This window comes from Ovis aries, chromosome 1 (genome assembly GCF_016772045.2).
Source record: "Ovis aries strain OAR_USU_Benz2616 breed Rambouillet chromosome 1, ARS-UI_Ramb_v3.0, whole genome shotgun sequence".
NCBI classification, from domain to species: domain Eukaryota; kingdom Metazoa; phylum Chordata; class Mammalia; order Artiodactyla; family Bovidae; genus Ovis; species Ovis aries.
This window is the reverse complement of record NC_056054.1, coordinates 17,084,692-17,111,988: the sequence shown is the minus strand read 5'-3', so window position 1 is coordinate 17,111,988 and position 27,297 is coordinate 17,084,692. Positions and strand designations below refer to the sequence as shown.

Below are 27,297 nucleotides of genomic sequence, written 5' to 3'. Positions count from 1 at the left end.
CTGGAAAAGAACACAGGAAAAATAGTATCTATTGAGTTTTTTTCCCTTTTAAAATTCCTTTAATATTGTATGAAGAAGAATTTAATATTTTACCTTGAACTCAGCAATTTTTTTAAAGGTAATATACTCATATTAAAAAGCAGAGACATTACTTTGTCAATAGAGGTCCGTCTAGTCAAGGCTATGGTTTTTCCAGTAGTCATGTATGGATGTGAGAGTTGGACTGTGAAGAAAGCTGAGTGCCAAAGAATTGATGCTTTTGAACTGTGGTGTTGGAGAAGACTCTTGAGAGTGCCTTGGACTGCAAAGAGATCCAACCAGTCCATTCTAAAGGAGATCAGTCCTGGGTATACTTTGGAAGGAATGATGCTGAAACTGAAACTCCAGTACTTTGGCCACCTCATGCGAAGAGTTGACTCTTTGGAAAAGACTCTGATGCTAGGAGGGATTGCGGACAGGAGAAGAAGGGGATGACAGAGGATGAGATGGCTTGATGGCATCACGGACTTGATGGATGTGAGTCTGAGTGAACTCTGGGAGTTGGTGATGGACAGGGAAGCCTGGTGTGCTGCAATTCATGGGGTCGCAAAGAGCTGGACACGACTGAGCGACTGAACTGAACTAAATATATTCAAATGATAAAAAACATGAGATAAAGAGTAGAACGTTTTAAAAATAAATTTCTGATAAAATAATGATTCCTTCCATCCTCTGTAAACTCTTCCTTTTCCTGCTCTCAAAGGAAGCTAAAGACTGGGAAAATGCAAACATATACCTAATATTTTTTTTTAAATGGAAAAACTGACTTCTGCATTCAGGAAGATAAAGTAGACATGTTTCCCTATTTTTCCCAACAAGTACAACTAAAAACTCTGGACATTATATATAAAACAAATATAAGAAGACTCTGAAAAGTAGGAAGAAGTGAAATCAGCTAGGGAACTCAGGACTTGAAGAATGACATGTTTATGAGTTTCCTGGGTTTTATTGTAGCTGTGTATATTCGAGACTTGGAGCTGAAGAAGCTGGCAACCCAGACAACACCAAGAAGCGTAGATGAAAGGCTTTTTACTCTGTACAGAGGACTAGGAAATGGACAACCAAGCAAGAAAGAAAACTTTTGGACATTATCCACTTTTCCCCAGCCAAATGTCATAGAAAAAAACTCTGGTTCTACCTCACTCATGTCAGCAAAGGTCAAGATGGGAGCCCAAATTTCCACCTTCACCAGGTATAAAAAGGTACCTCAACTCCTCTGCTGGGGATAGTGTCAGAGGCCAGTGGGAAGCAGGGGTTTTCATCCCTTCCAGGTAGTACTAGACATGGGGAATATGGACTTCCACCCCTACCTGGAAGTAAGGAGGTACCTTTCTCTCTATTGGGGTAGTTTCAGAGGAGGCCTAGTAGAGGGTTAGGACTTTCACCACTGCCCTGCTCATGATATCATGGGGGCGAAGCAGAGAGCATTAACAAGACATCCCTCCCATCACAGTCAGTGCAGTACAAGTAGAGGCCTAGTGAGGAGCAGTAACTCCTACCATTACCAGCAGCAATGAGGAGTCCTTCTTTCCTTGGGTGTTCATAGAGGCTGAGTGGGAAACCTAGACTTCTACTTTAACCTGGGGCAGTAATGAGACAATATACTCCTCCATGTCACCTGCCCCAGAGTGGCATCAGAAGAAGCCAGCTAAACAGAAGGTTAAATAAAACAAGATGTAGAGTTTTATAACATAATATCCAAAATATTCAGATTTCATTCTAAAATTATTCATCATACCAAGAACCAGAAGTCTCAACTTGAATGAGAAAAGGCAACAATAGATGACAAAACAAGATGTCAGGATTATTTAAAAATATTTTAAATCAGACCTCATAAAATAATTCAAAGAGCCATTATGAAAGATTGAAACAAATGAAAAGGTAGAAAGTCTGAAAAGAACTAGAAAGTCTCAGTAAAGAAATAGAAGATATAGGAAAAGACAATGGAAATTTAAAATTGAAAAATACAATAACCAAAAATGAAAAACTCACTGGATAGAATCTATAGCAGAATGGAGGGGGCAGAGAAAAGAATCAGTGAGCTTGAAAACAGAACAATACAAATTACCCAATCTGAAAAACAGAGAGAAAACAGACTGGTGGGGGGCGGGGGGGGGGAAGGAAAAAAAAAAAGTTCCTCTAGGAACTGTGAGATTATAGCAAAAGATTGAATGCTTTTGTTATTGGATCTTGAAAAGAGAGGAGAATAGGTAGGGCTGAAAAAGTACGTAAAGAAATAATGGCTACAAACTTCCCCAGACATAAGCATATAGATTCAAAAGCTGAGTGAGCTCCAAAAAAGATAAACCTAAAGAAATCCATACCAAAATGCATCAAAGTCAAATTTCTGAAAAACAAAGACAATCAAAACTTGAAAGAACAGGAGAGAAAACACTACTTTGTCAATAGGGAAAAACAATTCAAATGACAGCAGGCTTCTCATCAGAAATCAGAGAGATCAAGAAGGAATTTGCATAACATTTTTCAAATGCTGAAAGAGAAAAGTGCTGATCCAGAATTCTATACCCAGTGAAAATATTCTTCAGGAATGAAGAGGAAATCAAGATGTTCTCAGATGAAGAAAAAGCAAAAGAATCTGCCACTAGCAGAAGTACTATAAAAAATGACTAAAGGAAACCTCTATATTCATAGGAAATGATTAAAGAAGGCACACTGGAACATCAGGAAGGAAGGAAGTACAGAAAGAGTAAAAATCTGGAAAAATACATTTTCCTTCTTCTTTTGAGGGGCTTCTCTGGTGGCTCAGATGCTCAAGAATCTGCCTGCAGTGCAGGAGACCTGGGTTCGATTCCTGGGTTGGGAAGAGACCCTGGAGAAGGGCATGGCAACCCACTCCAGTATTCTTGCCTGGAGAATTCCGTGGACAGAGGAGCTTGGCGGGCTACAGTCCATGAGGTCACAGAGAGTCGGACATGACTGAGCAACTTTCACTTTCATTTTTTCCACTTTTGAGTTTCCTAAATTCTGTATAATGGATGAAACAAAAGTTATAGCACTGTCTGCTGTGGTTCTAAATGTGTGTAGAGAAAAATTTTAAGACAATTATAAATAGGGGAAGGTAAAGGGACATAAAGGGAGGTAAAGTTTCTAAATTTCATTCAAATTGGTCAAACTGTGAGTGTGTATGTATGTGTGTGTAAAACACAGTACCCAGAGTAACCAATGTAAAGCCATGAAAACAAGTACACTCAAGAAGACTATAAAAATCAAGGTGGAATTATTTAAAAGTGTTCAAATAACTCATAGGAAGGCAGAAAACAGAAAATCGATACAAACAACAGAGAGAACAAATAGAGAACCGAAAATGAAAAAATAGCAAACTCAAGCTCTAATAGATCAGTAATTACATTACATGTAAACAGCCTAACCACGCCAATTAAAACAGACTGGCAGAGTGGGTTAAAAAATAAGACCTAACTATATGCTGTTTACAAAAACTCATCTCAAATATAGTAATAAAAGCAGGTTGAAGGCAAAAGGATGAAAAAGATATATCATGCAAATGTTAATAAGACGAAAACAAGAGGATCTATATTAACATCAGATAAAATGGATTTCAGAAAAAAGAAAATTAAAAGAAAGAGAGGACAATACTCCATTGTGTATATGTACCACAGCTTTCTTATCCATTCATCTGCTGATGGACATCTAGGTTGTTTCCATGTCCTGGCTATTATAAACAGTGCTGCGATGAACATTGGGGTACATGTGTCTCTTTCAATTCTGGTTTCCTCGGTGTGTATGCCCAGAAGTGGGATTGCTGGGTCATAAGGTAGTTCTATTTGCAATTTTTTAAGGAATCTCCACACTGTTTTCCATAGTGGCTGTACTAGTTTGCATTCCCACCAACAGTGTAGGAGGGTTCCCTTTTCTCCACACCCTCTCCAGCATTTATTGCTTGCAGATTTTTGGATCGCAGCCATTCTGACTGGTGTGAAGTGGTACCTCATTGTGGTTTTGATTTGCATTTCTCTAATAATGAGTGATGTTGAGCATCTTTTCATGTGTTTGTTAGCCATCCGTATGTCTTCTTTGGAGAAATGTCTATTTAGTTCTTTGGCCCATTTTTTGATTGGGTCGTTTATTTTTCTGGAGTTGAGCTGCAGAAGTTGCTTGTATATTTTTGAGATTAGTTGTTTGTCAGTTGCTTCATTTGCTATTATTTTCTCCCATTCAGAAGGCTGTCTTTTCACCTTGCTTATATTTTCCTTTGTTGTGCAGAAGCTTTTAATTTTAATTAGATCCCATTTGTTTATTTTTGCTTTTATTTCCAGAATTCTGGGAGGTGGATCATAGAGGATCCTGCTGTGATTTATGTCTGAGAGTGTTTTGCCTATGTTCTCCTCTAGGAGTTTTATAGTTTCTGATCTTACATTTAGATCTTTAATCCATTTTGAGTTTATTTTTGTGTGCGGTGTTAGAAAGTGATCTAGAGTATTACTCAGCCGTTAAAAAGAATTCATTTGAATCAGTTCTGATGAGATGGATGAAACTGGAGCCGATTATACAGAGTGAAGTAAGCCAGAAAGAAAAACACCAATACAGTATACTAACACATATATATGGAATTTAGGAAGAGGGCAATGACGACCCTGTATGCAAGACAGGGAAAGAGACACAGATGTGTATAACGGACTTTTGGACTCTGAGGGAGAGGGAGAGGGTGGGATGATTTGGGAGAATGACATTCTAACATGTATACTATCATGTGAATTGAATCGCCAGTCTATGTCTGACGCAGGATGCAGCATGCTTGGGGCTGGTGCATGGGGATGACCCAGAAAGATGTTATGGGGAGGGAGGTGGGAGGGGGGTTCATGTTTGGGAATGCATGTAAGAATTAAAGATTTTAAAATTTAAAAAATAAAAAACTAAAAAAAAAACAAACAAACAAACAAAAAAAAAACAATTAAAAGAAACCAGCTTAAAAAAAAAAAAAAAAAAAAAGAGAGGACATTATTTACTGATAAAAGGGTTAGTCCACAAAGAAGACATAGCAATCCTAAAATGCGTATGCACCAAACAGCAAAGCTACAAAAGTAAAAACTGAATAACTAAAAGGAGAAATAGACAGACCACAATTACAGGTGGAGATTTTAACAACCCTTTTGCAAAAATTGACAGAACAACTAGATAGAAAATCAGCTATATCAGTTGACACTGAAAAAGCATTTGATAAAATGTAACAATTTATGAAAACTGTATATTGTCACCCTGCTTATTTAACTTATATGCAGAGTACATCATGAGAAACGCTGGACTGGAAGAAACACAAGCTGGAATCAAGATTGCCCGGAGAAATATCAACCTCAGATATGCAGATGACACCACCCTTATGGCAGAAAGGGAAGAGGAACTAAAAAGCCTCTTGATGAAAGTAAAAGAGGAGAGTGAAAAAGTTGGCTTAAAGCTCAACATTCAGAAAACGAAGATCATGGCATCTGGCCCATCACTCCATGGGAAATAGATGGGGAAACAGTGGAAACAGTCTCAGACTTTATTTTGGGGAGCTCCAAAATCACTGCAGATGGTGACTGCAGCCATGAAATAAAAAGACGCTTACTCCTTGGAAGAAAAGTTATGACCAACCTAGATAGCATATTCAAAAGCAGAGACATTACTTTGCCGACTAAGGTCCATCTAGTCAAGGATATGGTTTTTCCAGTAGTCATGTATGGATGTGAGAGTTGGACTGGGAAGAAGGCTGAGTGCTGAAGAATTGATGCTTTTGAACTGTGGTGTTGGAGAAGACTCTTGAGAGTCCCTTGGACGGCAAGGAGATCCAACCAGTCCATTCTGAAGGAGATCAACCCTGGGATTTCTTTGGAAGGAATGATGCTAAAGCTGAAACTCCAGTACTTTGGCCACCTCATGCGAAGAGTTGACTCATTGGAAAAGACTCTGATGCTGGGAGGGATTGGGGGCAGGAGAAGAAGGGGACGACAGAGGATGAGATGGCTGGATGGCATCACTGACTCGATGGACGCGAGTCTGAGTGAACTCTGGGAGTTGGTGATGGACAGGGAGGCCTGGTGTGCTGCGATTCATGGGGTCGCAAAGAGTCGGAGATGACTGAGCGACTGAACTGAACAATTTATAAAATTGTTTATAAAATTTATTTATAAATTATTTATAAATTGTTTATAAAATTTATTTATAAAATCTTAAAGAAACAGAATAGTAACTTCTTTAATTTGACCAAAATCCAACAGTTAACATTATACTAATGGTGAAAATCAAATGCCTTCCTGATAAGATTGGAAACAAAATAGAGATATTTATATTCACTACTTTTATTCAACATACTGCTGAAAGTCCTAACTAATATAAGTTGGCTAAAAAGGAAATAAAAGGCATACAGATTAGAAAAGATGAAATAATCAGAAATGTCATGATTTTCAGATAACGTAATTGTCTATGTAGGAAATTCCAAGGAATCTTTAAAAAAGAACAAAAACCTAGAACAAATAAGCAAGTTCAGCAAGGTCCCAGAATGCAACATAAATAATTGTTATTTCTGTGTATTAGCAATGAACACATAAACACTGAAATTTCATGTACCATTTACAATTGGTCAGAAAAGTGAAATACTTAGGTATATATACACAAAACATGTATGAGTCTTGTCTGATGAAAACTATAATATACTGACAAAAAAATAAAAGAATATACCTAAATCTAAACATAAATGTAGGACATACTGTGTCCACTGATTGGAGGATTCTTCTTAGGAGAGATGACAATTTTCCCTAAACTGATATGCAGATTTAAAACAATCCGTATCAAAATTCCAGCAAGATTTTTTACAGTTACAGAAGATTATTCCAGCATTACATGAAAAGGCAAAGGAATTAGATAGTTAAAGGATTCTGAAAAGGAATAAATATAATTAGTCTATCCAATTTCAAAGTTTGTTCTATAGCTATAGTAATCAAAATTGTGTGATATTAGTGGAGGAACAGACACACCCATCAATGGAATAGAATTAGAGAAACCAGAAACAGAAGCTCACAATCATGCCTAACTCCTTTTTGTCAAAGATGTGAAAGCAATTCAATGGAAGACAGTATTTTTAAGAAATGATGCTAAAGCAATTGAATATCTATGGGCAAAAAAAGAGAATCCCATCTAAGTCTCACACCTTATACAGAAATTAATTCAAAATAGATCATGAGCTTAAACACAAACTATAAAACATGGGAGAAAATATTCAAGATTTAAGGTGAGGCAAAGAATTCTTAGATTTAACACCAAAAGTATGATCTGTAAAAGGAAAATTTGATACCTCATCAAAATTAAATTTTTTTTACTCTGAGAAAACCTTGTTAAGAGGATGAAAAGACAGGGCATAGACTGGGGAAAATATCTGCAAGTCACATAACCAACAAAGAAACTAGAATCTAGAATTTAAAAAGAACTCTCAAAATTTAACATTAACAAAACAAATCCAGTTAGAAAATAGGCAAAACATATCAAAGGAGACTTCACTAAAGAGGATACACAGATATACACAAAAAGATGTTACACATTAGGAAAATGCAAATTAAAACTACAATGGGTTATTACTACACGCCTATTAGAATGGCTACAATTTAAAAGTGATAACACCAAATGCTAGTGAGGATACAGAGAAACTGGGCCACTTATACACACCTAGTGGGAATGTAAAATGATACAGTCATTCTGGAAAAAGCTTGGAAAAGGCGGCGGCAGTGGCCGGCGCACCACATCCGAGGTCAGGGACAGTGGCCTAGAGTGCCAGGCTGCGACGGCGTAGGAACGGCCGAGAGGAGCTACCCCGCGTCCAAGATCAGGGGAGACAGCTGGGAGGAGATACCCCACATCTGAGGCCAGGGACGGCGGCCGGGCGAGCCACCCCACGTCCGAAGTCAGGGGTGGCGGATGGGAGGAACAACCACACGTCCAAGGAGTGGTGGCTGCCCAGCGCAGGAGGGCCTAGAGGACCCATCCCACGTTGAAGGTCAGGAAGGGTGTTGGGAGGAGATACCCCTCATTCAAGGTAAGGATCAGTGGCTGCGCTTTGCTGGAGCAGCTGTGAAGAGATACCCCAATGCCCAAGGTAAGAGAAACCCAAGTAAGATGGTAGGTGTTGCAAGAGGGCATCAGAGGGCAGACACACTGAAACCATACTCACAGAAAACTAGTCAGTCTAATCACAATAGGACCACAGCCTTGTCTAACTCAATGAAACTAAGCCAAGCCTGCAGGGCAACCCAAGACGGGCGGCTCATGGTGGAGAGGTCTGAGAGAATGTGGTCCACTGGAGAAGGGAATGGCAAACCACTTCAGTATTCTTGCCTTGAGAACCCCATGAACAGTATGAAAAGGCAAAATGATAGGATACTGAAAGAGGTACTCCCCAGGTCATTAGGTGCCCAATATGCTACTGGAGATCAGTGGAGAAATAACTCCAGAAAGAATGAAGGGATGGAGCCAAAGAAAAAACAATACCCAGTTGTGGATGTGACTGGTGATAGAAGCAAGGTCCGATGCTGTAAAGAGCAATATTGCATAGGAACCTGGAATGTTAGGTCTATGAATCAAGGCAAATTGGAAGTGGTCAAATAGGAGATGGCAAGAGTGAACGTCGACATTCTAGGAATCAGTGAACTAAAATGGACTGGAATGGGTGAATTTAACTCAGATGACCATTATATCTACTACTGCGGGCAGGAATCCCTCAGAAGAAATGGAGTAGCCATCATGGTCAACAAGAGTCTGAAATGCAGTCCTTGGATGCAATCTCAAAAATGACAGAATGATCTCTGTTCATTTCCAAGGCAAACCATTCAATATCACGGTAATCCAAGTCTATGCCCCAACCAGTAACGCTGAAGAAGCTAAAGTTGAACAGTTCTATGAAGACCTACAAGACCTCTTAGAACTAACACCCAAAAAGATGTCTTTTTCATTCTAGGGGACTGGAATGCAAAAGTAGGAAGTCAAGAAACACCTGGAGTAACAGGCAAATTTGGCCTTGGAATATGGAATGAAGCAGGGCAAAGACTAATAGAGTTTTGCCAAGAAAATGCACTGGTCATAGCAAACACCCTCTTCCAACAACACAAGAGAAGACTCTACACATGGACATCACCAAATGGTCAACACCCAAATCAGATTGATTATATTCTCTGCAGCAAAAGATGGAGAAGCTCTATACAGTCAACAAAAACAAGACAGGGAGCTGACTGTGGCTCAGATCATGAACTACTTATTACCAAATTCAGACTTAAATTGAAGAAAGTAGGGAAAACCGCTAGACTATTCAGGTATGACCTAAATCAAATCCCTTATGATTACACAGTGGAAGTGAGAAATAGATTTAAGAGCCCAGATCTGATAGATAGACTGCCTGATGAACTATGGAATGAGGTTTGTGACATTGTACAGGAGACAGGGATCAAGATCATCCCCATGGAAAAGAAATGCAAAAAAGCAAAATGGCTGTCTGGGGAAGCCTTACAAATAGCTGTGAAAAGAAGAGAAGCGAAAAGCCAAGGAGAAAAGGAAAGATATAAGCATCTGAATGCAGAGTTCCAAAGAATAGCAAGAAGAGATAAGAAAACCTTCTTCAGCGATCAATGCAAAGAAATAGAGGAAAACAATAGAATGGGAAAGACTAGAGATCTCTTCAAGAAAATTAGAGATATCAAGGGAACATTTCATGCAAAGATGGGCTCGATAAAGGACAGAAATGGTATGGACCTAACAGAAGCAGAAGATATTAAGAAGAGATGGCAAGAATACACAGAAGAACTGTACAAAAGGATCTTCACAACCCGGATAATCACGATGGTGTGATCACTCATCTAGAGCCAGACATCTTGGAATGTGAAGTCAAGTGGGCCTTAGAAAGCATCACTATGAACAAAGCTAGTGGAGGTGATGGAATTCCAGTTGAGCATCCTGAAAGATGATGCTGTGAAAGTGCTGCACTCAATATGCCAGCAAATTTGGAAAACTCAGCAGTGGCCACAGGACTGGAAAAGGTCAGTTTTCATTCCAATCCCAAAGAAAGGCAATGCCAAAGAATGTTCAAACTACCACACAATGGCACTCATCTCACACGCTAGTAAAGTAATGCTCAAAATTCTCCAAGCTAGGCTTCAGCAATACGTGAACTGTGAACTTCCAGATGTTCAAGCTGGTTTTCAAAAAGGCAGAGGAACCAGAGATCAAATTGCCAACATCCGCTGGATCATTGGAAAAGCAAGAGAGTTCCAGAAAAACATCTATTTCTGCTTTATTGGCTATGCCAAAGCCTTTGACTGTGTGGATCACAATCAACTGTGGAAAATTCTGAAAGAGATGGGAATACCAGACCACCTAACCTGCCTCTTGAGAAATCTGTATGCAGGCCAGGAAGCAACAGTTAGAACTGCACATGGAACAACAGACTGGTTCCAAATAGGAAAAGGAGTACATCAAGGATGTATATTGTCACCCTGCTTATTTAACTTATATGCAGAGTACATCATGAGAAACACTGGACTGGAAGAAACACAAGCTGGAATCAAGATTCCCAGGAGAAATATCAATAACCTCAGATATGCAGATGACACCACCCTTATGGCAGAAAGGGAAGAGGAACTAAAAAGCCTCTTGATGAAAGTAAAAGAGGAGAGTGAAAAAGTTGGCTTAAAGGGCAACATTCAGAAAATGAAGATCATGGCATCCGGTCCCATCACTCCATGGGACATAGATGGGGAAACAGTGGAAACAGTGTCAGACTTTATTTTGGGGGGCTCCAAAATCACTGCAGATGGTGATTGCAGCCATGAAATTAAAAGACGCTTACTCCTTGGAAGAAAAGTTATGATCAACCTAGATAGCATATTCAAAAGCAGAGACATTACTTTGCCAACAAAGGTCCATCTAGTCAAGGCTATGGTTTTTCCAGTGGTCATGTATAGATGTGAGAGTTGGACTGTGAAGAAGGCTGAGCGCCGAAGAATTGATGCTTTTGAACTGTGGTGTTGGAGAAGACTCTTGAGAGTCCCTTGGACGACAAGGAGATCCAACCAGTCCATTCTAAAGGAGATCAGCCCTGGTATTTCTTTGGAAGAATGATGCTAAAGCTGAAACTCCAGTCCTTTGGTCACCTCATGAGAAGAGTTGACTCATTGGAAAAGACTCTGATGCTGGGAGGGATTGGGGGCAGGAGGAGAAGGGGATGACCGAGAATGAGATGGCTGGATGACATCACAGACTCGATGGACATGAGTCTGAGTGAACTCCGGGAGATGGTGATGAACAGGGAGGCCTGGCATGCTGTGATTCATGGGGTCGCAAAGAGTCGGACACGACTGAGTGACTGAACTGAACTTAATTGGACTGAATTAAAACTAAATATGTGAGTACCTGGTTACCCAAAATTGCATTGCTGGGGATTTATCCCAGAGGAAAAAATAATATGTTCCCTTAAAACTTGAATATTTATAGCAGCTTTATTCATAATAGCCAGAACTGGCAATAACCCAGGTGTCCTTCAATGGATGAATGCTTTAAAAAAAAAAATCTGTAGTATAGCCATACCAAGGATATACTACTCAGCAATGAGAGGTATCCAACTATTGATATGTGCAATAACCTAGATGAATCTCTAGAGAATTATGTTGAGTGAAAAAAGTCAACCCTAAAATACTACTTATTATATAGTTACATTTATATAACATCCTTGAAAAGAAAAACTTACAGAAATGGAGAATAGACTAGTCAGAACAGAACAGGGCCAGGAGTTAAGGAAGGGGTTGAATAGGAGGGAAGTTGGGGTGGCCATAAAAGGACAACATGAGGTGTCCTTGGAGTGATGGAAATGCTCTGTATCTTGACTGTATCAATGCCAATATCCAGATTATGATACTGTGCCACAGTTTTGCAAGAGGTTACCATTGGGGGAAACTGGTAAAGCATAAATGGGGATTGCTATTAGTTTTCACAACTGCGTGTGGATACACAATTGTCTCAAAAGTTTAGTTTAAAAAATGAAAAATCTATAAACTGGACATTTATTATTTATGAAGGTGCTTGATTTGTCATATTTAGAGGGATGAATAATAAAGAGTAAATTTAGCCAGACCTCCTTTGGCTACCTCATGCGAAGAGTTGATTCATTGGAAAAGACTCTGATGCTGGGAGGGATTGGGGGCAGGAGGAGAAGGGGACGACAGAGGATGAGATGGCTGGATAGCATCACCAACTCAATGGATGTGGGTTTGGGTGGACTCTGGGAGTTGGTGATGGACAGGGAGACCTGGCGTGCTGCTATTCATGGAGTCACAAAGAGTTGGACATGACTTAGCGACTGAACTGAACTGAACTGAATATGGTTTCCTTCTATAATTGCATTGTGGCCATGCAGTTACAGGAGAAGAGAAGCTGCCTTCATCATATTTCCATAGTTTAAAGTTTAGATGGTCCTCCTCTTAGGTAGGTCTGTAAGATGTGCCTGTAAACCCTTATTCAGAGCACAGCAGTCAGTGAGTCTTCTCTGACTTGGAGGAAATGATGAGCAGTTCTTTCCCAGGGACAATCTTGGGATAATGCCATTTGACATCTTTAATAATAGTCTGGATAAATGAACTGTATTCATATGAATTAAGGAGAACTACAATACCCAAGAATATGGGAATTTAATTTAAAGTAATCTTAATATATTAAGACAAAGATTCATTAAAATAAATGCTCTCCAAAAAGAAAAGGCTTTATCTTTTTAAAAGGTATACGAGAAAATATGACTTGGAAATGAAAAGAAAACTGAACAGGTTTTTAAAAGTAATACAGGAACTTCCCTGGAGGCTCAGTGGTTGACTCTGTGCTTCCCCTGCAGGTAAGCAGGGGTTCAATCCTTGGCTGGGTTACTAAGATCAAGATTCCACATTCCATGTGGCCAGAAAACAAAATTAAAAAACAAACAAGCAAAAAACTTTATCCAAACACTACTACGTATGTTGTATTATTTTTTATATGATGATAATAATAATGTAAAAGTTGCATGTGTAAAAGTAGACCACCAGTCAAAAATGACATGGAACTGAGAGCGTGACCTGCAGTCAGTACACCCACAGCTTAGGGACGAGAAAACCCACCACGCCTCTCAAATGTCTCCCCCCCTCTAACACAGCTCTTAATATTTATTTGCTGAGTTCTGACTGAAACCAACCCCCTGTTCCTTTTACACCATTCTATAATTTTGTAATTGGCTTCGCTCTTCACCTGGTAGGAGGTGCCTAGGCAGCATCCTTATCCTGTTCCTTTTCTAGCAGCCCCGATACATGGCAGCCTTGAACGAGAATAGAGATGGGAGAAAGAGACTATAATAGTATGAGTCATGAGTTCTAGTCCTAAATCTTCCACCTACCATTTGTGCAATGTTTGGTAAGGCAAAATCTCTCAGAGTCTTAGTTTCTTGACTTACTCATAAGATTGCTGGGATTTTATGAAGTAAAATGTGAAAGAATTTTGATAACCTACAAGGACAGGGTACAGTTAAAATGAACGAAAGCCTAATCAAAGTGAAAAGTAAAAGTCGTTCAGTCATGTCTGACTCTGTGACCCCATGGACTATACAGTCCTTGGAATTCTCCAGGCCAGAATACTGGAGTGGGTAGCCTTTTCCTTTTCCAGGGGATCTTCCCAACCCAGGGATTAAACCCAGGTCTCCCGCATTGTGGGTGGATTCTTTACCAGCTGAGCCACCAGGGAAGCCTAGAAGGACAGTAGAAAAACAAGACACAGTCCATTACCTTAAATGGAGCTTAAAATCTAGTAGAGGAGATAAGAATCAATCAATTTGGCATACTGAGCCGCTTCTATGTACATGGGACCATGCTAGGTGTGCTGTGACACTTCCTACTTCTCTTCAATCGAAGATCTGGGTTCATGGCTTTCTGGCATCTTCTTCACCCCAAGTCCTGCCGTCATCCTGGAACATCCCAAGGTCCATAGAGATCACCCACCAATGTCTTGACATCTCAGTTCCTCAGTCTGCTTATCTCTAATGACTGTCTCATCTCTCCAACTTTGCCAACTACTTATGTAACGACACCATGGGCTGTGTCATCAATAACTGCTCCACTTCTGAAATACTAAAATTAGACATCTGGATTCCAGCTTCTCCTTTTTACATAATTTATACTCAATGCAATCACAAGTACCTAAAATCACTTGCCCAGCTCCCTTTACTTTGCTTCTTTATTCAATGCAGAGTCTATAGAGTTCCTTATTTTAATCACTGTCTAAATAAAATATTCAGTTCTCTTGCCCCATTGCCCTTCCACTCCACTCATGTGGCAAAACCTCAACCCTGGATAAATTCAACCATCTTCTCATGTCTATACTAAATGTAAACAAACATAAATGTGGGGCCTCTGGCCTTGATTGGGCTCTCCATACCAACTGCTCTCCCCAGTCAGTTTTCTTTTCCATTTTCCACAGTAATTATTTCCAACTTTTTTCACTCGCTTGCAAAGGCTGCTCTTCTCTTTCTCTCTTTCAGCAGATAACCTTGCTTCCTGCTTCAGAGCACACAGAAACTGAACAAGTCCTTTGATTTCTTCTCAAGTTATAAACCCGTTTGGGACTTCTCTGATGGTCCAGTGGTTAAGAATCTGTCTGCTAATGCAGGGGACACAGGTTCGATCCCTGGTCTGGGATGCCCTGGGGCAACTAAGCCCTTGGGCCAGAACCACTGAAGAGCCAGTGCTCTGCAACAAGAGAAGTCATGGCAAAGCTGCGCGTGACACCAAAACCCAACACAGCCAAAAAAAAAAAACAAACCAAAAACATTTGGATCTCTGTTCCTCCTCCCTTTCTTCCTCCTGTTACAGTGGACAAGGCTGATCTCCTGACTAATGCCAGCCATTTTCTGAGTCCTTCGGTTCAGTTCAGTCGCTCAGTCACGTCCGACTCTTTGCAACCCCATGAATCGCAGCACGCCAGGCCTCCCTGTCCATCACCAACTCCCGGAGTTCACTCAGACTCACGTCCATCGAGTCAGTGATGCCATCCAGCCATCTCATCCTCTGTCGTCCCCTTCTCCTCCTGCCCCCAATCCCTCCCAGCATCAGGGTCTTTTCCAGTGAGTCAACTCTTCGCATGAGGTGGCCAAAGTACTGGAGTTTCAGCTTCAGCATCATTCCCTCCAAAGAAATCCCAAGGCCGATCTCCTTCAGAATGGACTAGTTGGATCTCCTTGCAGTCCAAGGGACTCTCAAGAGTCTTCTCCAACACCACAGGTCAAAAACATCAATTCTTTGGTGCTCAGCTTTCTTCACAGTCCAACTCTCACATCCATACATGACCACTGGAAAAACCATAGCCTTGACTAGACGGACCTTAGTCGGCAAAGTAATGTCTCTGCTTTTGAATATGCTATCTAGGTTGGTCATAACTTTCCTTCCAAGGAGTAAGTGTCTTTTAATTTCATGGCTGCAGTCACCATCTGCAGTGATTTTGGAGCCCAAAAATAAAAAGTCTGACACTGTTTCCACTGTTTCCCCATCTATTTCCCATGAAGTGATGGGACCAGATGCCATGACCTTCGTTTTCAGAATGTTGAGCTTTAAGCCCACTTTTTCACTCTCCTCTTTCACTTTCATCAAGAGGGCCTTTTGGAGACTTCCCCACCGGTATTCAAACATACATGAATTTCCTCTTAACTTGGTTCCATATTCTCTGCTTTTTGAAACCAGGCTTTTTGGAAAGTGTTATCTACAGTCACCATCTGTTCATCTCATATGCCCTCCTCAACTCACTCCCATTCACCATCCCATGGCATGTTATATAGGAAGCAATGTGTTTTCTGCCCTTCATCGGACCTACTCTTATTAAAGTCTCCAGTCACCTTCAGGTTGCTAAATTTAGCAGTCACTTTTTATCATTTATTTTGTCTCATTGGTAGCATATTGATACTCTTGACTACTTCTTTCTTGAAACATTCTTTAATCTGGCTTCTATAAAACACACGGTTTTGACTTTTCTTCTACTTCTCTAGCTGTTTTGCCTCAGCTGTTGGAAGTACTCCTTTTGTCCATATAGAGAGGTTTTCCTTAGGTTTCTGCCTTTGAGTGTTTTTATCAAGCAACATATGGGAATATATCCATCATATGACTTGTATTACTGTCTACCTACTGATGATCCTCAAATTTATCTCCAGCCCAGGCCTCCAAACCCATCAATCAAACTATCTGTTGCAAATCCACACATGGTTGTTCCAAAGACACTCGAAAGTCATTGTCTCAAAAGCTGAACTTCTGTCTTCTCTCTCAAAATTATGTGAATGATTCCATCAAACCAGAAAATGAAATAGTCCTTAACCTGTTCTCATACTCAAACTTCTGCCTAGAGTACCTTTTTCCTTACTTCCTATACTCATTAATCCCTGAGTTTCATTGGTTCTGCCTCCTCTCAATTTCATCCACTTTTCTCTATCCTCATAAACATCATTTCAGTAACTGCCTCCCAATTGGTCTTGCTACTTTCATTCTGGTACCAACCATCTACTTTCCACACAGCAGGGAGAGTGATTTTTCTAAAGCACAAATCTATCTGTGTCTCTGCTATGTTACTAAATCCTGCAGGAGTTTCCTATTGTCCAAATTCCCTAGGGTAGGCATTCATATTCCCTCAAGATCAGATCCCTGACTTCCTCTTCATTCTCATCATCTCCTTCCTCATTTCCTTTCTACATACTCTACGCTACAGCACCACTGATGTCACTTTCAGTTCCTCAAACAAATCAAGCTTTTTCTTGCAAATGTCATATCTTCTCTGAAAATTATTCTCCCAACTTTTTGCTTTGCCCTTGATTACTCATACTTGAGGACTCAATTTATCAGTTCCCTTTAAGAATATTTTCTGGTTCATTAACTAGGCCAGAGCTCATCCTTTGTGCTCCCATCCAAGACTTGTTTAATGATTTATATTCCCCCGTCAGGTAATATGCACCATAACTCCTCTAATGATAGGAGGAGTGTCTGTCTTACTTTGTAGCCTCAGCATCTACCTACAGTACCTGACACATGATAGATTAGCAATTTATTGTTGAATGTGATTGTGTAATGGATCTGAGATAAGTGGGGGCTGTGAAGTGGGGCACGGAAGATAAGCAAACAGGGAAACATAATGAGAAGAGGAGAGGAGAAAACATACGGCAGATAAGTGGACTTCTTACCATTCCAGCAATGGCGAGCGGTTTCGACCTAGCTGTGGAAACAAGTGGCAGTGGAAGTTGTTTATAGAGAAGTCCAGTGTCTTTTTCATGGCAAGGCTCTCCACCTCCAAAAAAATTAAGGCCACAGCCTTGTTCCCTATGGCAAGTATCTCTGCCGATTATCCCAAATCAGCTGGGTGGATTTTCATCAGCTTTGATTACTGATATCAAATTACTCTCTGAAAAGCATTCAGATTGGTCATTTCATCTCCACTGTTACTTATTCATTCTAAATTACCGTCTCTTCATCTGAGGCTGGAGAAGGAAATGGCAACCCACTCCAGTATTCTTGCCTGGTAGGCTGCTGGTCCATGAGGTCGCACAGAGTCGGACATGACTGAAGTGACTTAGCATGCATGCATGCATTGGAGAAGGAAATGGCAAGCCACTCCAGTATTCTTGCCTGGAGAATCCCAGGGACAGAGGAGCCTGATGGGCTGCCATCTATGGGGTCGCAGAGTTGGACACGACTCAGATATGCAGATGACACCACCCTTATGGCAGAAAGTGAAGAGGAACTAAAAAGCCTCTTGATGAAAGTGAAAGAGGAAAGTGAAAAAATGGGCTTAAAGCTCAACAATCTGAAAACGAAGATCATGGCATCCAGTCCCATCACTTCCTGAGAAATAGATGGGGAAACAGTAGAAACAGTGTCAGACTTTATATTTTTGGGCTCCAAAATCACTGCAGATGGTGACTGCAGCCATGAAATTAAAAGACACTTACTCCTTGGAAAGAAAGTTATGATCAACCTAGATAGCATATTGAAAAGCAGAGACATTACCCTGCCAACAAAGGTCCGTCTAGTCAAGGCTATGGTTTTTCCAGTGGTCATATATGGATGTGAGAGTTCGACTGTGAAGAAAGCTGAGCACCGAAAAATTGATGTTTTTGACCTGTGGTGTTGGAGAACTCTTGAGAGTCCCTTGGACTGCAAGGAGATCCAACTAGTCCATTCTGAAGGAGATCGGCCCTGGGATTTCTTTGGAGGGAATGATGCTGAAGCTGAAACTCCAGTACTTTGGCCACCTCATGAGAAGAGTTGACTCATTGGAAAAGACTCTGATGCTGGGAGGGATTGGGGGCAGGAGGAGAAGGGGACGACCAAGGATGAGATGGCTGGATGGCTTCATTGACTCGATGGACGTGAATCTGAGTGAACTCCGGGAGTTGGTGATGGACAGGGAGGCCTGGCATGCTGTGGTTCATGGGGTCGCAAAGAGTTGGACACGACTGAGCGACTGAACTGAACTGAACTGAACTGAAGCAACTTAGCAGCAGCAGCAGCATTTGTGGCTAATATCTAGATTAACTGGTCTTTTCTCTCAAATTCATCTAAAAGAATTACTAAGCCTATATCCCTCAAAAGTCTTGTAATACACTATTTTAGTGATCAAAACTAGACTTTCTTTTTCTTACTCCTACAACAGACCTACACATTGTGATCTGGCTTCTTGGCTCTTTGCTCCTGTGACCACTATGATATCTGCTCTCCAACACCTCCCTGGTATCTCATTCTGCTTCTGCAACTAAGGCTCATGATTTTGAATCTTAGACTTAGAGCTCACTATAGACTTACAACAAGTTTTTAAGAGGACATAAAATTCAGGGGCCTGAAACTGGCAAAACAGTCCCTTCTATTTTAGAATAAAGACAAATTTGGCTATATCTAGGCCATATTCTCTCAACTCACTGATAAGGTATCCTTTAGTATGATATATAAGTTAAAATGTCATCTATTTTTCCTTTTGATGATCTAATTCTAGGCTTTTGTCCAAAATTTGATTTCATCTATAGCATTTGTGCCAAAACACAGTAATGCATTTGTCTAAATCTCAAAAGTTTCTGTGCAAGATACTTCTGATGGGACTTCCCTGGCAGTCCAGTGGTTAAGACTCTGTACTTCCACTGCAGGGGGCCTGGGTTCCATCCCTGGTTGGGAAACAGATTAATGTGGCAGAAAGCAAAGAAGAACTAAAGAGCCTCTTGAAGAAAGTGAAAGAGGAGAGTAAAAAAGTTGGTTTAAAACTCAACATTCAGAAAACTAAGATCATGGCATCCGGTCCCATTACTTCATGGCAAATACATAGGGAAACAATGGAAACAGTGAGAGACTTTGTATTTGGGGGCTCCGAAATCACTGCAGATGGTGACTGCATACATGAAATTTAAAGACGTTTACTCCTTGGAAAAAAAGCTATGACAAACCTAGACAGCATATTAAAAAGCAGAGACGTTATTTTACCAACAAAGGTTTGGTCTAGTCAAAGCTATGGCTTTTCCAGTAGTCGTGTTATGGATGTGAGAGTTGAACTATAAAGAAAGCTGAGCACCCAAGAATTGATGCTTTTGAACTGTGGCATTGGAGAAGACTCTTGAGAGTCCCTTGGACTGCAAGGAGATCCAAATTAGTCAATCTTAAAGGAAATCAGTCCTGAATACTCATTCGAAGAACTGATGCTGAAGCTGAAATTCCAATACTCTGGCCACCTGATGCAAAGAACTGACTCATTGGAAAAGACCCTGATGAAGATTGAAGGCAGGAGGAGAAGGGGACAACAGAGGATGAGATGGTTGGATGGCATCACCAACATGATGGAAATGAGTTTGAGTAGGCTCCGGGAATTGGTGATGGACAGGGAAACCTGGCATGCTGCCGTCCATGGAGTCACAAAGAGTCGGACACAACTGAGTGACTGAACTGAACTGTGCAACCAAAAATAAAAGATATATTGGCTGAAAAAGTAGAAACATAAGAGTTACAGGGCAAGATTAACAACAGTGAAAAAAAATTCTCAAAACAATTATCAGATATAATGTTAAATAAAAATAGCAAAAAACAAACCTCTCTGAAAAGTATGGTCTTAACTATGTAAAAAATACATACATATTTGTATTAGTGTCAGTCGCTCAGTCATGTCTGATTTTTGGCAATCCCATGGACTGTAGCCCACCAGGCTCCTCTATCCATGGAATTCTCCAGTCAAGAATTCTCACGTGGGTTGCCATTCCCTTCTCCTGGGGATCTTCCCAACACAGGGACTGAACCTGGGCCTCCTGCATTGCAGACAGATTCTTTATAGTCTGAGCCACCAGAGAAGCCCCATATACATGCACATGTATGGGAAAAAAGACAAGAAAGAAAAAATTAGGACATTAACATTTTTCTATATTTCCTTATATTTTTCCATGCCTTCCGGATTTTTCCAAAAAAGCATATATTTATTTTTAAAAGAAGGAACAAAAGTTTAAGATTGTAATAATATATCAAAAGCCAAGCTTTGGGAATTTTTTGAACTGATTTTTCCATGCACATCGTTTGAAAATGAATATCAAAATTATATAATTATACCCCCCAAATAATTAAAGTGATATGAGATTTTCTCCATTTACCAGAGTTCCTCTTTCTCTTCCTTCAGGCTTTGAATATCTACTCCCAAAATTGGTACTTTAGGCACAAGATCTTTACAGGTATTTTCATTTGTAATTAAATTAGCAGCTGCAGTTTTTTTCCCTATAGTAAAATGATTTGATTGCTCAAATTCTTGTGAAAGCTTCAAGACCTGTTAAGTAAAAAGACAAATATTCTATTTTGCATACTCTTATATGTGACTATAAAAAAGTATGTTGATTTCATTACATGCTTAAATGATTATTAGCTTAAATAACATACACTGCATCCAAATTGAAGTCTTATTCCAATTTAACACTTTGCAGTTGTTACCTAATCTAACCCATTTTTACCATAGGCATAGGAGTGCATTAAGTCCACGGTTTTTAGAAAAGAGGGTATTTTGGGTCTCTGGGATTAGCTTCCTAGAGTGCTGTTTAGGGTTGTGCTCTTTTAACAAGTAAAAAGATGTGTTACCCTATTAGAGCTTTTGCATTATTATCACAAATTTCTGTTCTCAAGTTTAGAGTGTACTTCATTTATTCAAAAGCAATAATATACTGTTGCAAGAAGACATTAGAAATGATATTAGCTATACATGACAGAGAACATAAGTCTTCCAATCAGATTTTACTTGTTTGGAAACACTCGAACATGTAAGGACTCCCAGACTATTGTAGTGATTCTCAGATTTCAGCTAATAAGAGCATCACCTAAGGAGTTAAAAAATGCGGTCTCACATCGCCACCCCACTCCTGAGATTCAGGTCAGTGGTATGGGCCAGGAAATGGGAATGTGCACTTCAAATAAGTCTCCCAGACAATTCTGATTCCAGCGGATGCTTTGAGAGTCACTGCTCTACTGTATAGTTTGGCAAAATATTTGCTCAGGTTTTGTTGCTTTGGTTTTTGACAAACAGATTCCTTTCCTCAAATGCACATTTTCACGTAAAATGAATGAATGCTTCCAGAAGGCAGCAGAAAGGGTGGATGGGGGATAGTTCTAAGAATGGAAGATGAATCTCCATTCAAGTATTGCATGAAGAGAGACAACAACCTGTCTGACTCCCATTCTGAGCCTCTCTGAAAATGCAAAGTTTTTATAGTTATTATTAATATGTTTGATTCTAAGAACACAATCTAAAGATCAGTTTAAGTTACTTTAATGAATCTTTTTGATCTTCTTGGCCCTTTCAATTTTCTGAAGAAAAACCACAGTGTGTGATATGTGTTATAATCCCATAAAGCTGTATATGTAATCTCATATGGATTATAACCTCTCCACGGGAGAAATCTGGTCTTACACTGGGCCTTAAGAGGTGGGAAGATACAGACAGGTGGAGAAGAGACTATACCATATTTCAAGCATGATCAATATGGTCAAAGGCATAGTGTGTAACTGAGCAGGGAGTATTTTTGCTCAAGTGAGGAGGATGGTCTTCCTGGAGTAGAGGCTACAAGATGAGGAGCTGAGGAAGTAAGACAAGACTGAGGGGAGGGATCAGATTATGAAGAGACCTGAAAGACAGTAATTTTCTTAACAAACTTGTGTAACTTTTGTGAACAGGAAGACAGATTCCAAAATGCTATTTAAATCACTGATTTTTATAGTCATTGTAAAAATTTAAACATTACAAATAGTCAATGTTAGTTTCTTAAGAAGTAAAGAAAGTCAAACAGACTTGACATTCTAGCAAAGTGAGAACTGCTGACGGTTTCTAAAGTGGAAGGTGACCTTGACACTAAGCACTTTCTAGGTAGTCTGGATTCTCAAATGACCAAGTCATTGGATATTATAAGTGGTCAGCTTTGCTCTTTATCATGAAGAAAGTTAAGTCCACAGGACCCTTCATGGCACAGATGTTGTGGAACAGGAGTAACTCTGAAACTTTATCCTGGTGACATAGCTCAGTCTCATAACCAGCCATGTCAAAGTACCATAAAGCATTCAGTTGATTGTTCCACCTGCTGCTTAAGGCCCTAGAGGAATGAGGGCAGAGCTCAGGCTAAGAAACACCAGGTAACTTGGTACTTGTTCATTATTCCGAGTCTGGTGTCCCTATCTGTAAACTGAGGAAGCTGGCCTACGTGAATACACCCTCTTCTGGCTCTAAAATTCTGTGGCCCAAATAAAACAACAGCCTATAAAACAAGGGCTTCAATAAATACATAAAATACAAGTTTTAGTCTCTCTTAGCAAGACTCGGAGAAGGCAATGACAATCCACTCCAGTATTCTTGCCTGGAAAATCCCATGGGAGGAGGAGCCTGGTAGGCTACAGTCCATGGGGTCTTGAAGAGTCGGACACGACTGAGCAACTTCACTTTCACTTTTCACTTTCATGCATTGGAGAAGGAAATGGCAACCCAACCAGTGTTCTTGCCTGGAGAATCCCAGGGACCGGGGAGCCTGGTGGGCTGCCGTCTATGGGGTCGCACAGAGTCAGACACGACTGAAATAACTCAGCAGCAGCAGCAGCAAGACTATCTTTAAGTCTAAAGCACTCTATGTTCTAAAGAGAAACTAGAAAATAATTAAAGAACCAAAGCTGCAAAACTGAAACTTTTAATGAATAAAAGTTTGATGGGAAATAGAATACCCATAGTCTCAAAGTGCCTCCCCACAGAGAGTTATTAATTGCAAAGGGAACTGTAATAAATTTATAGTGGAGAAATCTGACAGACAGTACCTTACCCAAAGTAAATATAACAAAAGGATATCCTTTTTTGTTCTCATACAATGCACTGAGAAGGATATAGCATCACTTCTACAGTATTCTTGCCAAAATTATGTAATCTAAATTATATTGTGAGGAGACATGAGAAAAACCCAAATTGAGGGACATTCTTGAAAACAAATGCTTTGTACTCTTCAAAGAGAGCAAAACCATGAACAACAAATAATGAGGAACTGTTGCAGATTCAAGGAGCTCTAGAGATATGACAGTTAAATGCAATGTATGGTCCTGGATTGGACCTTGGACTAGGGGAGAAAATGTCTTCTGCTATAGAGTGGGACAATTGGAGAAATTTGAATAAGAGCTATAGATTATAGTACTATATTAATATTAATTTCCTGATTTTGATACTTTTACTGTCACAAAAAGATGTCACTATTTTTAGCGAACATATGGAAATATTTGGGGTTAAAGGAGTATTAGGTCTCCAACTCACTTCCAGGGTTCAGGAAAAAAGTATGTATGTTTGTGTGTAGAGCAAGAGTGAGAGAGATTGATAAAACTGAATATGGTACCATGTTAACATTTGGAGAAGTAAAAGTATATGGAGAATCTTTATACTATTTTGCAACTTTTCTGTAAATCTGAAATTATTTCAAAGTAAGTTTTTTTAAAAGAGAGGGAGAGAAAGTCCCATCATCAGGATAGTGATCTGGATCTCTGGCTTTATATTATATTCTTCTCATTTCCTTTCATTCTTTATGTTAAGTTTTCTGATGAGATTTTGAGAGACAAGATCCTTCAGTTGTATATTGTGATGAAAATGCATCTTGCTGACAAGGTCCCACAAACAAAGCTGAGATGTAGACTGTGCCAACATATTACCCTACTAGCTGGACCTTTCTCTCCCTAGGCCACATATTATTTGATCTGTGCCCCAGTTCCTCAGCAACTTACTCTGTGATTTCAGAGTAACAACTTCAGATAGGATAAATTAGGCCTTGATTTAGTCATCTACCTCACATGTTGCATTAAAATATAAATCAACATATTTCAACCATTGTGTTCAAGCCTTTAGTCCTTCCTACCATTTTAATCAACATAAGAGAGTAACTGAGGGTGGGAATTTTTAACCAGGAGTTGGTGATAACCTAATAAGTAGGACTCTGGAAATTACATAGCTGGCAACCTCTCCGTTTAGTGTTGCACTGACCCTAATCTGGCAGTACCATTTTTATATTTGGGGAATTTACTAGAGTTGGGACATTACACCATTTTGCTAATTCTAAGTTCAGTATAATTGGAAAAGATGCTTTTTAAAAAAATTTATCTAAATTTATTTATTTATTTTTTAAACTGCTGGTGGGTGGTTTTATTTTTTCATTTCACATATGATATTATACATGTTTCAATGCCATTCTCCCAAATCATCCCACCCTCGCCCTCTCCCACAGAGTCCAAAAGATTGTTCTATACATCTGTGTCTCTTTTGCTGTCTTGCATACAGGGTTATTGTTACCATCTTTCTAAATTCCATATATATGCATTAGTATACTGTATTGGTGTTTTTCTTTCTGGCTTACTTCACTCTGTATAAGAGGCTCCAGTTTCATCCACCTCATGAGAACTGATTCAAATGTATTCTTTTTAATGGCTGAGTAACACTCCATTGTGCATATGTACCACAGCTTTCTTATCCATTCGTCTGCTGATGGACATCCAGGTTGCTTCCATGTCCTGGCTATTATAAACAGTGCTGCGATGAACATTGGGGTACACGTGTCTCTTTCAATTCTGGTTTCCTTGGTGTGTATGCCCAGCAGTGGGATTGCTGGGTCATAAGGCAGTTCTATTTCCAGTTTTTTAAGGAATCTCCACACTGTTCTTCATAGTGGCTGTACTAGTTTGCATTCCCACCAACAGTGTAAGAGGGTTCCCTTTTCTCCACACCCTTCCAGCATTTTTTGGTTGTAGACTTTTGGATAGCAGCCGTTCTGACTGGCATGAAATGGTACCTCATTGTGGTTTTGATTTGCATTTCTCTGATAATGAGTGATGTTAAGCAAGAAAAGATGCTTTAAGTTTTTAAAGTTGAAGACATTTTAGTAAACCTGTTTGTTTTTGCTTTTTTAAAAATTGTGATAAAATATATAAAACATAAAATTTACCATCTTAACCATTTTTAAGTATACCGTTCAATAGTATTAAATATATCCACACTGTTGTATAACCATTACCACCATCCAACCCCATAACTCTTTTCATCTTGTAAAACAAACTCTGTACTTATTAAACAACAACTCTCCAATTCTTACCTCCCCAAAGATCCTGGCAACTACCATTCTACTTTCTGTCTTTATGATTTTTACTACTCTAAGTACCTCATATAAGTGAAATCAAATAGTTATCAGTCTTTTTCTGACTGGCGTATTTCACTTAGAATAATGCCCTCAAGGTTCATCCGTGTTGTAGCATACCGCAGAATTTCCTTCTTTTTAAGGCTGAACAGTATTTCATTATATGTATATACCATGTTTTGCTTAATCATTCATTCACAGATGGACACTTAGGTTGCTTCCACATTTTAGCTATTGTGAATAATGCTGCTTTCAACATGTACGTACAAATATCTAAGTCTTTCTTTTGCATATTTATCCAGAAGCAGAATTTCTGGGCTATATGACAGTTCTGTTTTTAAGTTCAGCTTTTACATAATATTAGGGCTTCCCTGGTGGCTCAGACAGTAAAGAATCCGCCTGCAATGCGGGAGACCTGGGTTTGATCCCTGGGTTAGAAGATCCCCTGGAGGAGGGCATGGCAACCCACTCCAATATTCTTGCCTGGAGAATTCCACGGACAGAGAAGCTTGGTGGACTACAGTCCATGGGATCACAAAGGGACGGACACGACTGAGCGACTAAGTACAGCACAGCATGTACTCTAAAAACTAAGCCATTGGGAAGCTTCTTTAAACTAAAAAATTCATAGGTTAATCCTAAGAGTAAGGTCCTGGCTGAAGTCTGAATATTTACCCTGAAATATAGCTTGACTTATAATCCACACCATGTGGCAATTTGTTCTATAATAATAAAAGAAACTCCGATTTCCAACTCATCTCTTACTAAAATTAGTTTCCTTTTATGTCATCTTCATAAAGACATGTCATATATAGAACATCTAAATACTTAATAATTCAATCTCACCTTTGTTTCTAATTCAGAATTCTCTCTTTGTAGCAGGTTATATGCTATTAAAAATTGGTCTCTGTCTTCTGCTGCACCTGGAAGACTTTGAATTTCATGATAAAGGCATATAAGTTCTGACTTTGATTTTTTCAGTTCCTGATTAAGAAATGATAATATTTAGTAGAACAAAACAAGGCTTTCCATAGAAAATGTATACTACTGCTAAAAAGGAATCTTTGAAATGATTCTGACAACTTTTTTGCTTTAAATATTTTAATTTATACTCTGGCAGACAAATTCCTTTCTCTATTATAGTTAAAGAAAAGATTCCTTAAGTCAAAAATTAAGCATTCTTTTTCTAAATTTGTCTTTCTCTTTTAATCTTCTTCCTGCTAAAAAAACAAAACCAAAAGCCACCCAGAAATTTAACATGAGGAAGCTCAAAGAGCCAAGGCAAGCGAGCCCAAGAGAGAGCCCAAGGCTCCTTCTCATAGGGGGCCTATGTCTGGGTACTGGGGTCTCTACTCAGAGCTTGGCAGTACAAGCTGGTTCAGAATTAGGTAGTTTCAGAAGCTAGCAGCAACCGGCCCAGAGCGGGTTTCTATACAGGGACAACCCAAACAGGGCCAGGGTGTGTAAGAAGTGGTGTTTATTGGTCTTGTTAAAGAGCTCTTCTCCACAGGCATCAGGGAACTGGGCTCCATAGGGCCTCTAGGAGGCCAAGTCTAAGGCCCCACCTCTGCACTAGGTGC

The 27,297-nt window shown here is 39.7% G+C and overlaps 1 protein-coding gene across 12 annotated transcripts in view; it reads right to left on the bottom strand.

Annotated features, from left to right (window-relative positions):
* The window catches only part of CCDC30 (coiled-coil domain containing 30), a 136,970-nt gene that overhangs the window by 48,350 nt on the left and 61,323 nt on the right, over window positions 1–27,297 (bottom strand). For 8 of the 12 annotated variants that reach the window (XM_027968539.3, XM_042246638.2, XM_042246625.2 and 5 more), the window contains one exon: window positions 20,687–20,856. The exons of the other annotated variants lie outside the window; for them this stretch is intronic. In XM_027968539.3, the coding sequence (XP_027824340.1) occupies window positions 20,687–20,856 (170 nt within the window). The remainder of the gene's footprint in view (window positions 1–20,686; window positions 20,857–27,297) is intronic. 12 annotated transcript variants of the gene reach the window in all.